Consider the following 12962-nt stretch of genomic DNA (forward strand, 5'->3'; position numbering starts at 1 on the left):
GGCCTATTGCAAAATAAGGGACTAAATATAGGACATCACACACAGGGAAAAGCGTGTAAGTAGCTTTTATTAACACAGGATATTAGAATATGGTGACCGTCCTAGCATTTCAGAGCTGTACCTGGTCTAGTCCCAGCAGTTATGATCTCTGGAATATATTTGCTGACCAGCCAAGATCCCATGTATAGAACATACAAGACACTATGCTAGAAGGAAAACCATATGGCTCACCTCTGCAAGTGCTTGTAGGCACAATACAAAAATATAAATCGTACAAAAACAAGAGGTCACTGTCCAATAAGGGGACATACCCAGTTCTGACCATTCGGGATTCATGCAAAATCAATTTCTCTCATTTTAAGAGAAAAGTCTCAGAGTCAAGTCGCAAGCAAGATGGTGGCGGTGGTGGGAGCTGGTGCAGACTAAGTTGCTTTGCTAATCATATCTCACAGTAGATAGGAAACGCTGAGCAGAAGACTCTCCTGCCCGCAGTGCCCAGGGTGACTTAACCTAGACAGTCAGCAGTGCATGGGCTGCCATCAGCTGGAGCAATGTGCTCTTCAGGTGACCTGGTGATGTGTGTGAACAGTTGACAAATTTCATGCTTCCTGCCTTCTAAGAAGTGACTACGAGTTAAAAGGTGCTTTAACTAATCACCAAGGGTTCCACGTGCTGCTTTAGATTCTCGAGATGTTCTAATATGTTCTTCTTTGTGATGATCCCCAAGACAGTCCTGAAACAGATCATGTTATGCTAATAACTGAGTTTGAACTACAAAATGGAGAAAACAAAAAGAATGAAGCAACATAAAATAATGACAATGTTATGGGCTAATGAGTGGAATGGCTGACATACAACGAATGCCGTTATCAATACAGAAAACACTTTGCAAAATCATACATGTTCAGTTGTAAAGTAAACCCTGTGGTAAATCCCTAGCAGTAACATTCTGCATCGATCATAGGTGGATAACCAAGACCTCGTGCGGTGTGTACGTGCACTTACTGCACAATAACAGGTACTGCGCATTCTGCATCGATCATAGGTGGATAACCCAGACCTCGTGCGGTGTGTACGTGCACTTACTGCACAATAACAGGTACTGCGCATTCTGCATCGATCATAGGTGGATAACCCAGACCTCGTGCGGTGTGTACGTGCACTTACTGTACGCAGCGCGGCTGTACAATAACAGGTACTGCGCATTCTGCATCGATCATAGGTGGATAACCCAGACCTCGTGCTGTGTGTACGTGCACTTACTGTACACAGCGCGGCTGTACAATAACAGGTACTGCACATTCTGCATCGATCATAGGTGGATAACCCAGGCCTCGTGCGGTGTGTACGTGCACTTACTGCACAATAACAGGTACTGCGCATTCTGCATCGATCATAGGTGGATAACCCAGACCTCGTGCGGTGTGTACGTGCACTTACTGCACAATAACAGGTACTGCGCATTCTGCATCGATCATAGGTGGATAACCCAGACCTCGTGCGGTGTGTACGTGCACTTACTGTACGCAGCGCGGCTGTACAATAACAGGTACTGCGCATTCTGCATCGATCATAGGTGGATAACCCAGACCTCGTGCTGTGTGTACGTGCACTTACTGTACACAGCGCGGCTGTACAATAACAGGTACTGCACATTCTGCATCGATCATAGGTGGATAACCCAGGCCTCGTGCGGTGTGTACGTGCACTTACTGTACGCAGCGCGGCTGTACAACAACAGTCTGGATTTATGTGAAATGACAAAGTATTGCAACGAACTGACAACTTGTCAGAATAGCAGAGTTGTATGTCAATTATATCCAACATTGACACATCAGAACATCAATATCAAATTTGACCAAATAATTGTGACAAAAACATATTCACAGAGTTTTTTGACGCCGCGTCGGAAAAAATGCCTCCCATTGATTTCAATGGGACGCGGAGGCGTTTTTTTTCTCCCGAGCGAAAAAACAGTCTCGCGGGAAAAAAAAGCGACTTGCTCCATCTTCGGGCATTTATGTCTCTGACCTCCCATTGACATCAATGGGAGGCAGAGAAAGCGTATTTCGCAGCGTGTTCTTGCCCGCGGCGCTCAATGGCCGTGGGCAAAAAACACCGCAAAAATTGGCGTGCAGGTAGAGCAAAATCTGCCTCAATTTCAAATGGAATTTTGAGGCTGATTTTCTGCCTGCAAAAAACTGTGTGTGAACCCAGCCTAAATGACAATTTTTATGCCAATTCTAAACGGTTGGGATTTACAACGTAAACATGGACAAGTAATATATATTACCTCTAATTCTGGTATCTTGCAATTAATGCACCCATACCAGGGTACATGTGAGGTGTACAATACACTGTAATGAATGCAACTATTTGGGGGTCATTGATTCTTTTTAGGGGAAAGGCAGAAATCATTTGGAATGGACAGAGAAATGCTTATAACGCTCTTCCAACAAGAAAGCTCTAACTGTAATATCAATGGATCAGAATGAAAAGGGGAGACAATCGGTACATTTCTTAGTGGTTTGTGGACTCCATCAGTTATTTACCATGTTCACATTAATCCAAGAACATCTGCTGGCTTCCAGCCAAAAAAACGAAGCCACTTGTGCTACGCTTAAATTATAGCCGTACTTCAGCATATCCTAAAATGTAAAAAAAAAAAAAAGTACACCAAATAGTCCCATTCAGGCCTGAAGCAGTCAATGGAACTGTGCACAATGTCTAGAAGTGGTTAATAAAAACCGGTGTTGTGAAGCCTCTAGAATTTGTATGCAAACAATGTATTAGAAATCTTGTTATTAACCAGTTCAGGACTGGGCTATTTTGCACCTTCAGGACCAGACACCGTTTAGCCATTTTTAGCACGTGTTAGTTAAATGGCTATAACGTTTTTATTTGTTGGGCTAACGACGTGATTTTTGTGACGTTTTTTCCGTAGACAATGCAGGTTTCATTTTTTATCGTTTTTATACACACCTTTTTTGCGATTTTAGAATTTTTATTCATAAAGTTTGAAAATAATAGTAAAAAAATAAGCTTTTTTACGTTTCAGCTATTTTTTTTGGGGTAATAACATAGTTTTAACCTAAAATAGACCTTTTATTTGTGATCGTCATTGTCTACCGTAAATTTTAATATATTACATGTCTATATTAGGGTAATTGGGTCAGCGCTAGCGTTACAACAATGATTGGCGGGGGGGAACATGTTTTTTTGGGGTGGGTATTTTATGTGTATTTATTATTTAATTTTTTTTTGCACTTTACTTTATTATTTTTTTATTACTATGGTCTGTCCCTCAAAGGTCAAAAAAGACCTTTGGGGAACTTTATATATATTTTTTCTTTCTTTTACACCATCTTTTCCACTGTAACTGGAGTTGCACAGCAGCCCCAGTTACAGGGGAAATCAGCCCTCTCATAGTGACGATTGTCACTAATAGGGCTGTGCTGGGTCTAGTAAGACCCAGCAACAGTCTGTCAGTAACGGCACCCGGCGATCATGTGACCAGTCATATGATCACCGGGAGGAATAGAGACAGCGCCGCTGCTGCTGTCTCTATTCCTATACACAGCGTTCATTGAACGCTGTGTAAAAACACATCGGAGAAGACAGAAGCAGTGAAAGCTGCTTCTATCCTCTCCTCAGGGTCCCCGGCAGTCACTGACAGCCGGAGACCCGACATTCAGCTGCCCGATCGCGCGGGCAGCAAGTTAAAACCCGAGCCGTAAAAAGTCTATGGCTCGGGTTTTAAGGACCCTGACCGCAGGCCGTAAATATACAGCCAGCGGTCGGGAACCAGTTAATAAATGCTTATGACAGACATTGCGCACTATGCCGGTATTATTAGCATGGACACAATAGCCGTGACGCAGAGACCACAAGCCAATAGCAACGGGCCCACAATGTGAACACAACGCAGACATCTGCTCGGATGGTTCTATAGCTTATTTTTTATATGACCTGTATACGGCTTTGTTGGAGTTCCGTTCTCGTCTGTTCTTATTAACCAATAATGAGTTCCTTTGGCTTCTGCCTGGACTTGGATACGTTACCGTTTTTGATTTATAAGCGCAGATGGGAGAAGGAAACTCCTGAATACAAGTGTTCGTGAGTCTAGTTTTACTGTTGTAGGCTGCACGATTACAAGGTTATATATGGGCAAGCTTCTACTGAATAGAACGCACCAGTATTTAAAGAAAAAGAAACCCCTTTAAAATTACTTGCCCAATGGAAACAAAACGCAAACTTCATATAAATGGTAAAAATATTTGAGTTTTTTTTTTTTTTTATATATATATAAATAAAGCTTAAAAAGGAAACGTACACCTCTGAAAGCTTTTTTTTTTTCTTTATTAAATCCATGTTTTATGTGATTCTAAACATTTTTGGAATGGAGTTCAGCTCAGAGTGGGTACTGTGTGTATGTAACACGCAGGATCACAATAATCGATCACATCTAAGGCCACAGTCACACGAACGTGGCGGGACGCGTTATCATGCATCCCCCCCATGGACTAGAGTCTATGGAGGGATGCGTGAAAAAGCAAGAAAATAGGACATGTCCCTTCCAACAACAGTTGTGTGAATGGTCCCATTGAAATACGCGAGTTAGTGTGACAGCCATTGTTTTACGATAAACGCTCGTCTGAATGAGCCCTATGTTTCCGAACTCAGATGTGATAGATATTATGGTTAGATCCACACAGGATCCGCTCACAGCCAAGCTGTCAGTTCACTTTGTGCATGGATTCAGTGGATAGCGAACGATACAGCTTCTATGTATAGAGGAAACATGCTGTATGTAAAAAAATGTATAAAAGTAAATTCAAAAACGGTTTAGAATCGCATAAAATATGGACTATAATAAAGAGAAAAAAAAAAATGTAGCTGCCTTAGAGGTTTGTGACCTGTATAAAATACCTTTGTATGTATTATGATGATGGAACGCTACATGTCCAGGCCTGTGTGTGAGAAACACTCCTGGCTGCCGGATCACCGGATAACTCAGGCTGTGTTCACATCTGCGTCAGAGACTCCGTTAGAAGCCTCCGTTGCAGACTCGGTCATATTTGCTGGACAGAATAGTGGAGCACGCAGCGCTATTGGATTTGGCAAAATGATGAAAACCATTAAAGTCAATGGGTTCTAACAGGTGCTGTTTTCCATCATGTGCCATCATTTGGCGCTTCTGTTTATCTGTTCCTATGACGGAACAAAAGACAAAAAAAAAGGAGAGCAGATGTGAACAGAGCCTAACAAAGGAAGTCATTTCTTGGTACAGCGGACAGCGAAGTTTACACCACTCTGTGGTAATAAGATTCTTGGCATGAAGCCCAGAAACCATGTTGGGAGATGCCCTTAGACCTCTGCATTGTGGCAAGTCTTAGGGCAAAACATGACATTTTAATTTTGCTTTATAAAGGTTTCCAATGTGCAAAAACTACAGAAATCCTTTTAGGCTATGTTCACACGCTAAAGTAAAACCAGCTGTAAAATACAGAGCTGCTTTCAAGGGAAAACAGCCCCTGATTTTCAGCCAATTTTAAAGCATCAAATGTTTTTTGATGCGTTTTTCCGGACGTTTTTGGAGCCGTTTCCCAATTTACAATGAAAAACTGCTCCAAAAACAGCTCAATTAGTAACATGCACTTCTTTTTACGGGGTGTTTTTTTTTTTTTTTTTTTTAAACTGCCGCGTAAAAACGCCCCGTCGGAACGAAATGCAGTTTTTCCCATTGAAATCAATGGGCAAATGTTTGGAGGCGTTCAGCTCGTTTTTACAGCCGTTTTTCGGGCCGTTTACATACCCTTAGAGTGACTGGCACAGTTTTTTGTACGAGGGTACGTCCACACGGCCTATTTTCAGCCGTTTTTCAGGCCGTAAATGCCCCGAACAGCTGAAAATACAGGGACTGAACGCCTCCAAACATCTGCCCACTGAAAAACGGCGTTTGTGCCCACGGGGCGTTTTTTTACGCGCCGTTTGTAAAAAAAAAAAAAAAGCATGTAAAAAGTTGCACTAAGTTTCAGGCTGCAATTGTCATTCATTTTCAGTCCCCCTGATATGCAGTTTTGAAGCTGCTCTCGTTTCAGATTTGTCTCCTGTGGACGTCTCTCTCCCAATAATACATGCTCGATGTGAGGTTTGTGTGTTAAGGATGCTGCAGTCTCCACTAGCTCTTCTGTATCAACACAGCTTAATCTCTACACTGATCACCTGTGTGATTCCCCCTCTGCTCTCCTCTCTATCTCCACTCTAAGGGTATGTTCACACGCTTAGCAAAAAACGTCTGAAGATACGGAGCCGTTTTCAATGGAAAGCAGCTCCTGATTTTCAGCCGTTTTTTAAATAAGTAGCGTTTTTCGCTGCGTTTTTTTTGAGTCAATGAAAAACGACTCAAGGAGTGACATGCACTTATTTTTGAAAACGGCCACGTAAAAAAACACCCCGTCGGAACACAACGCCGGTTTTCCCATTGAAATCAATAGGCAGATGTTCGGCGGCGTTCTGCTTCGGATTTTTCGCCCGCTTGCGGCCCGAAAAACAGCTGTACGAACATACCCTGATACTGACAGTCTGTGTGATCTGCCCACCATGAATACTTCTCCAGTCTCTGATCTGCAGTGAGCCACCTCCTCCCCCTCCCTGCTGCTATAGAGCAGATAACGTCAGCCGTCAGAAGTGTACTGACTGATTTCAGTTTGAAACAGCAGCACAGCCAGTTATCGACAGGAGCTGCACAGACTCTACAGCAGCAAAATGGTAGGTCATTTTTAATGACGACGATTTAGAAAGTTGCATTTAGGAAGCAAATGAATAATAACAAAAAATGTGACTGCAAAGGTGTCCATAATCTTTAAAAAAACAAACAAAAAAAAACGCATCAATAAGAGGTTGATAATATTCTTCAGCAGGTGCTATTCAAAACCAATACTATGAGAGTTTCATAGAGGTTCTTCATTTAAGGGGTCTGTCTGGTGATTCCCTTTATGGAAAAATTGCTAATAAACGCAAGAGAGCTTGCCAACCAGCTTGTTTCTCCTCATAGCAGCTGTTAGAAATAAACATGCTCAGAAACTCACCCATTGTGTGTGACGAGGCACTGCCTGAGCCCCAGCTTGCGGAATATATCCACGACTATCTCCATTGGTGTGTGGTCTGTCACAGTAAATGGGCTCATGTCCAAGATGCTGCGGAGTTTAAGGGGTCGAGGGCTTTCGGCAGGAAGGGATGGGGTGTGCTGTGCAAAGCAAACTCGGGAACTTCCAACAATGCCTTCCTGCTTCTTTCTTGCATTTTCTAAAAGGGCAAAAACAAAACAGAAATCCTAATATGTGGTCTGTTAAAAGGGGCATGGCTTAAATATAGCGCTGTCTACCAAAACGGCATCAAAGCTCTGGTGCAAAAAAACGGTTGTAATATAAGACAACCAAGAGGTGGTACGAAGAAAAGCATCTAACATATCTAGCAAGATGCGCCAATTTATCATACAGCGTGCACCACTGATAAATTTGGCACATCCTCCGATTGCCATGGTCTATAGATCTTCCTATTGCGTTTTCTTCTTCTGGAATACAACTCAATTCAGCCCATAGGTTTAGGATCTCAAATAATTCAGCCTAGAACCCGAATGTCAATGGAGAAACAAATGACACAAAAGTGCCAGAGATTGCAGGCTGGGACCACACACATTCTAGGATAGTCAAAATAGAAATATTAGAATAAAATCAGAATATGTTGTTACCCACCTATTGCTAGTGTTAAGTCTCTTCTTAAAGCAAAACCAACCAGTCGTTGCGATTCCTTAGACATGATGACAGGGAAACCATTGAAGCTAGTGTCATTGATCAAGCTTTCAATGTCATCGACAGTCATATTATCTTGTGTGAGAACTGCTAGTGGGGGGTCATTCCTCCTTGGCCTCATCACATCACGAGCCAGTGTTGTGTGCGTGAATTCCTCTTTTGCGTCCAAAAATGGGTATCCATTGAGCCGTATGTGTGATTCATAGATGCCTTCCCGTCCAAAAGCATCTCCTACCCACTTACTGGTCATTACAGCCGCCATCAATGGCACAATGTATTCTAGACCTCCGGTAAGCTCAAATACAATAACAACGAGCGACACCGTCATCCTGGTAACGCCACCTAAAAAAAAAAATATATATAAAAAACAACTCCGGTGATTTACATGAAACAAGCTTACATTGTATAACACTATTATTACCCAAGCAGTGCAGATTGTCATCTTTCATATTCAGATTTCGTTAGAAAATGTAACAATTTATTGAACTGAAACACTGACTGAAAACTAAAATTTAACAACATCAAGATCTGTTCAAAGTCAGCAAATTATTCTAGTTTGCTGGACTAGGTACTCAAAAAACACTGCAATATTAGGCTAATAGTACAACTGGGAAGGTTGCCCATTGGTGAGTATGTATGTATGTATGTATGTATGTATGTATGTATATATATATATATATATACATATACATATACACACACACACACTCCTAATTTTCAAACCAAATTTACTTTAAAAAGGTAAATGATACAATGGAGGCCTGTCTGCAGCAGCAGTCTTATCACAGGGATTACAGTAATAAGGATTAGCATATGGGATTAACAGAAATGCAGAGAGAAGCTATTAACTTTTCAAACCTATACAGAAATGTGCAAGTAGTAAGAAAACCAATCTGAATGTAAATATCTTTTAAAGAGTAACGACACGTTCATCAAACTTTTGATACATCACGAGACCCCCACCCTTGTTGAACCAAAGGTGCAGAAGTGCTCAGATGAGCGTCCTGCACCGTCGGCTACGATCAGCGCTCCCTGTCAAATTGAAGACGGCTTACATACATAGACGTCCTATATTAGCCGTCTTCAGCCTGACACGGAGAACTGATCACAGCCGAAGGTGCAGGGCCGCTCAACGGAGCACTTCTGCACCTTTGTTTCAGCGACGGTGGGAGTCTCAGCACCCAGGGCCCCACTGATGCAAACTTTTTATATGTCTCTAACATATCAAAAGTTTAATAAAAGTATAGTTACTATTTCAGAACTAATCTGGTATACTGGCAGCAAGTCCATACCAAATATGGATATTCCCAAACATTTATAAAGATTGCAACTGCTCAAACCGAGAAAATAATAATTCAGAAACTACTGAAATTTTACGGTCCCTACAAAATAAGCCTCTACATTGCAATAAAAGGTTAAATGGAAACTCTATTAAACAACCGAACAAGAGGCACAAACCATGGGGGACAAAGGCTGATCCTCATGTTATTGTGGATAGCGGACATTGTCTTTCACATTCAGAATTCATAGGCTTCAGCAGCGCAGGGTAGGTAGCAGCCAGGAATTGCAACATGTAAATGGGCCTTCATTTTATTTTAGTCAGATGTTCAACACCGCCATGAACTAAAGAGCATCAGTGACCAAGATGCCGCGACATTGCATAGAACTTTTTAGTATTGGTTTCAAAACCTTAAAAAAAAAAAAAAAAAAGCCTAGCACCTTATTCAAGCTCCTCGCTCACGGTGATCCTGCAGCGAGAAGGAACAGGGGTCTCAGGAACACCGTGGCCCAGTGATCATCTATTTATCACCTATTCTGTGTGTTCTTCGTGGAAAAGCCCCTTTAAGTGAGTCTCAGGGGGTGGTTTAGCTGTGAAGTCTATGGGGTGGTGCTTGTATACTTATTTGAGCTGTAACGTCACATGACAAGTCTGTCAACTGTGCGCATGTAGAGGAAGATGCTAAATTATGTATGACAAAAAATATTTATGAGCAGACATTTTAATTGCAGAAAAATACATTTCAGATGGATCACAATAAGATCCCCAATAATTTGTATGATATGTATATTTTTGAAAATAAAATGCTGACCCTACATACAGAAGTAACAATGTTTAACCATTGTTTTGTTTTACCACAATTCAGATCATCAGAAAATCTAATTGGTTGTTACGGAGCAGTGGTAGGCAGTACATAGTGGCGGCACACACTCACCCAAACATGCCGCTGCACCAACCATGGCATACAGTCCCGGAGTGATACAGTCCGCTCCCACTTCACACCACTGCTTGAATATAAACCAGTCATGGTGGTAGTAAGCGAGCTGCTCCACAGCAATGCCAACTATTCTTCCTGCTATGGCCCCGATAGCCATGCTTGGAATAAATAATCCTGAGGGAACCTGCAGACAAATGACAAACAAAAGCCATCTTGATGTAGTGGTGACAAGGCAAAACAACGACAAAAAGGCTACACGGAGGTCGTGTATATAGATTTCTAGAACATTAAGTGGCAGCAAAATATTTAACATAAAAGATATTTGTACCATTATTTTTTCCTAATCTACTTCTCTTTCACGCACCAACATTTTTCTTGGTTGTAATTGGTAAAATTCTTTCTTGTCCGAGAAAACTCACGAGGGGCAATGTAAAGGCACAATATTTCACATAACACAAATGACTTTCCATTCGAAAAATCATTCAGATTGTGGGGAAATTTATATATTTTTTATTTAAACAACCATCAGAACGCTTCTTGGAGGCTGGTTACATTGTTAGGTCTGGTCAGATTAAAGTTCCTTTTCGGTCAGGTTTCTTTTATACATGCATTTTGTGCTATTCAAACGAGTCAAAAACTCGATCATGCCAGTGAGAACAGAGGCTAATCATTTGCAAGTTTAAAACTAAAAGAGCCTTTATACATGAAAAAGTTTCTTGAAGGATTCTTTAAATCATGACAAGGACTCTTAAAATTCAGCCCTTTCAACTGGCGTGCGGTTCCCCAATTCTGCAGTCATTCTAAATAAACAAAATGTGCCGCACTTGAGGGGAGCCGCTATAATGCGCAACAACACTACATACAGCAAAGGATCTGTGCAATAATCTACATGAATCTTTTCCAATACTGCCGCCCTCTCCTTACAAGGAAATATGCCATAAATACCTGAGATAGGAATACCCCTTTAAAATATCTAATATACAATGCATTCGGAAAGTCTTCGGACCCTTTCACTTTTTTAACATGTTGAGACCGTGTGCTAAAATTTAAATTTAAGTTCTACAGCATTATTCTGCACTCAATACCCCATAAAAACAAAGTGAAAACAGAATTAAAAAAAAATCTGCAAATAAATTAAACTCAAATTTCACATGGACACTTAAAGGAACAGTGTCATCACAAATTATTTTTTTATATGTTAAAGATGTTAGTGCTTTATTAAAAACGTTTATATTCGTGTGTTTGTGTTTTACTTTTTCTTATTTTTACACTTTTTCTTCCCTATGGGGGCTGCCATTTTTTGTTCCATTTCTGTGTGTGTCGATTAACGACACATACAGACATGGAATACGGCAGCCACAGTCCCATAGGGACTGCGAACGGCTCCCGTCCCATTGACTGCAGTGTACGGCGTCTGTGTGGGAACTGCGAATGCGCCGCTCCCACACAATCCTATTCGAAATTGGCGCCGTCCGGCGCCATTTTCCTGTGGACCGGAAGTCGCGGCCGGACAGTAATATTACTACTTCCGGTCGCGGCTTCCGGATTTGTGCACTTGCACCAGCGGCAGCAGACAGAGCGGACAGGCCGGAGGGAGCCGCGGCGGCAGGAGCAGGTAAGAGATTTCTATGTATGTTCGTGTTTGTGTGTGTTTACTACTGTATGTAAACCTACTACACTGTGGGTTACCTCAAAAAATGGCGACACACAGTGTAGGAGGTTACACCGTTCAAACCCCTCGTTTATCCCGGCACTAGCCAGGATAAAGGAGGGGGGGATGCTGAGAGCTCACTAGAGCGAGGGCTTTTAACCCAATATTGCAATGCTGCAATTTTGGGAACAGCTCCATCTAGTGACCAAAAATGGGTAGTATTATAAATTAGAAATAATTTATAATATTTCCTGGCTCGTGCAAAAAAAAAAAAAAAAATTTGAACAATGTTTATTCACCCACACACTAAAAGTTTAATTTTTTTTAAAAAAACATGTTTTTCTGGCAACACATTCCCTTTAAAATTTAGCTCTGGGGGCCTCCTATTTCTCTAGATCATCTTTGAAATATTTCTACACCTTGATTGGAGTCCACCTGTGGTAAATTCATTTGGTTGGACAGGATTTGGAGAGACACACCCCTGTCTATATAAGGTCTAACAGCTGACAATGCATATCAGAGCACAAACCAAGCCATGAGGAGGAAAGAACTGCCTGTAGAGCTGAGACGGGATTGTGTGGAGGCACAGATCTAGAGAAGGGTACAAAAATAAATTCTGCTGAACTGAAAGTTCCCAAGAGCACAGTGGCCCTCCATAATTCTTAAAAAGAAGTTTGAAACAACCAGGACTCTTTCTAGAGCTGTCCGCCCCACCAAACTAATTAATCGGGACAGAAGGGACTTGGCAAGAAAGGTGACCAAGAACCAAATGGTCACTCTGGCTGAGCTCCAAAGATCATGTGTGCAGATGGGAGAAACTTCCAGGAGGTCAACCATCACTGCTCATCACCTGCCCAAAAGCATCTTTATAGTGAAGCATGGTGGTGGCAGCATCATGGTGTAGGGGTGTTTTTCAGCGGCTGGGACACGGAGACTGGTCAGAGGGAAAAATGAATGGAGCAAAGTACAGAGATATTTTTAATGAAAACCTGAGTGCTCTGGACCTCAGACTGGGCCAAAGGTTCACCTTCCAACAAGACAATGACCCTAAGCACACAGCCAAGACAACTCTGTGAATGTCCTTGAGTGGCCCAACCAGAGCCCCGACTTGAACCCAACCGAACATCTCTGGAGAGACCTGAAAATGTCTGTCCACCGACAGTCCCCATCCAGCCTGACAGAGCTTGGGAGGATCTGCACAGAAGAATGGCAGAAAATCCCCAAATCCAGGTGTGCAAACCTTGTGGCATCATGCCCAAGAAGACTGGAGGCTGTTATCGT

The 12962-nt window shown here is 41.9% G+C and overlaps 1 protein-coding gene across 4 annotated transcripts in view; it reads right to left on the bottom strand.

The window, feature by feature from the left end:
- The window catches only part of CLCN3 (chloride voltage-gated channel 3), a 116413-nt gene that overhangs the window by 6511 nt on the left and 96940 nt on the right, over positions 1-12962 (bottom strand). For 2 of the 4 annotated variants that reach the window (XM_075860255.1, XM_075860256.1), the window contains 4 exons: positions 10028-10214; positions 7758-8156; positions 7092-7308; positions 658-733 (listed from right to left, as the gene is read on the bottom strand). In XM_075860255.1, the coding sequence (XP_075716370.1) occupies positions 658-733; positions 7092-7308; positions 7758-8156; positions 10028-10214 (879 nt within the window). The remainder of the gene's footprint in view (positions 1-657; positions 734-7091; positions 7309-7757; positions 8157-10027; positions 10215-12962) is intronic. The other 2 variants (XM_075860257.1, XM_075860258.1) reach the window with 1 other exon arrangement.

The sequence above is a fragment of the Rhinoderma darwinii genome, chromosome 1, assembly GCF_050947455.1.
Source record: "Rhinoderma darwinii isolate aRhiDar2 chromosome 1, aRhiDar2.hap1, whole genome shotgun sequence".
Classification (NCBI taxonomy): domain Eukaryota; kingdom Metazoa; phylum Chordata; class Amphibia; order Anura; family Rhinodermatidae; genus Rhinoderma; species Rhinoderma darwinii.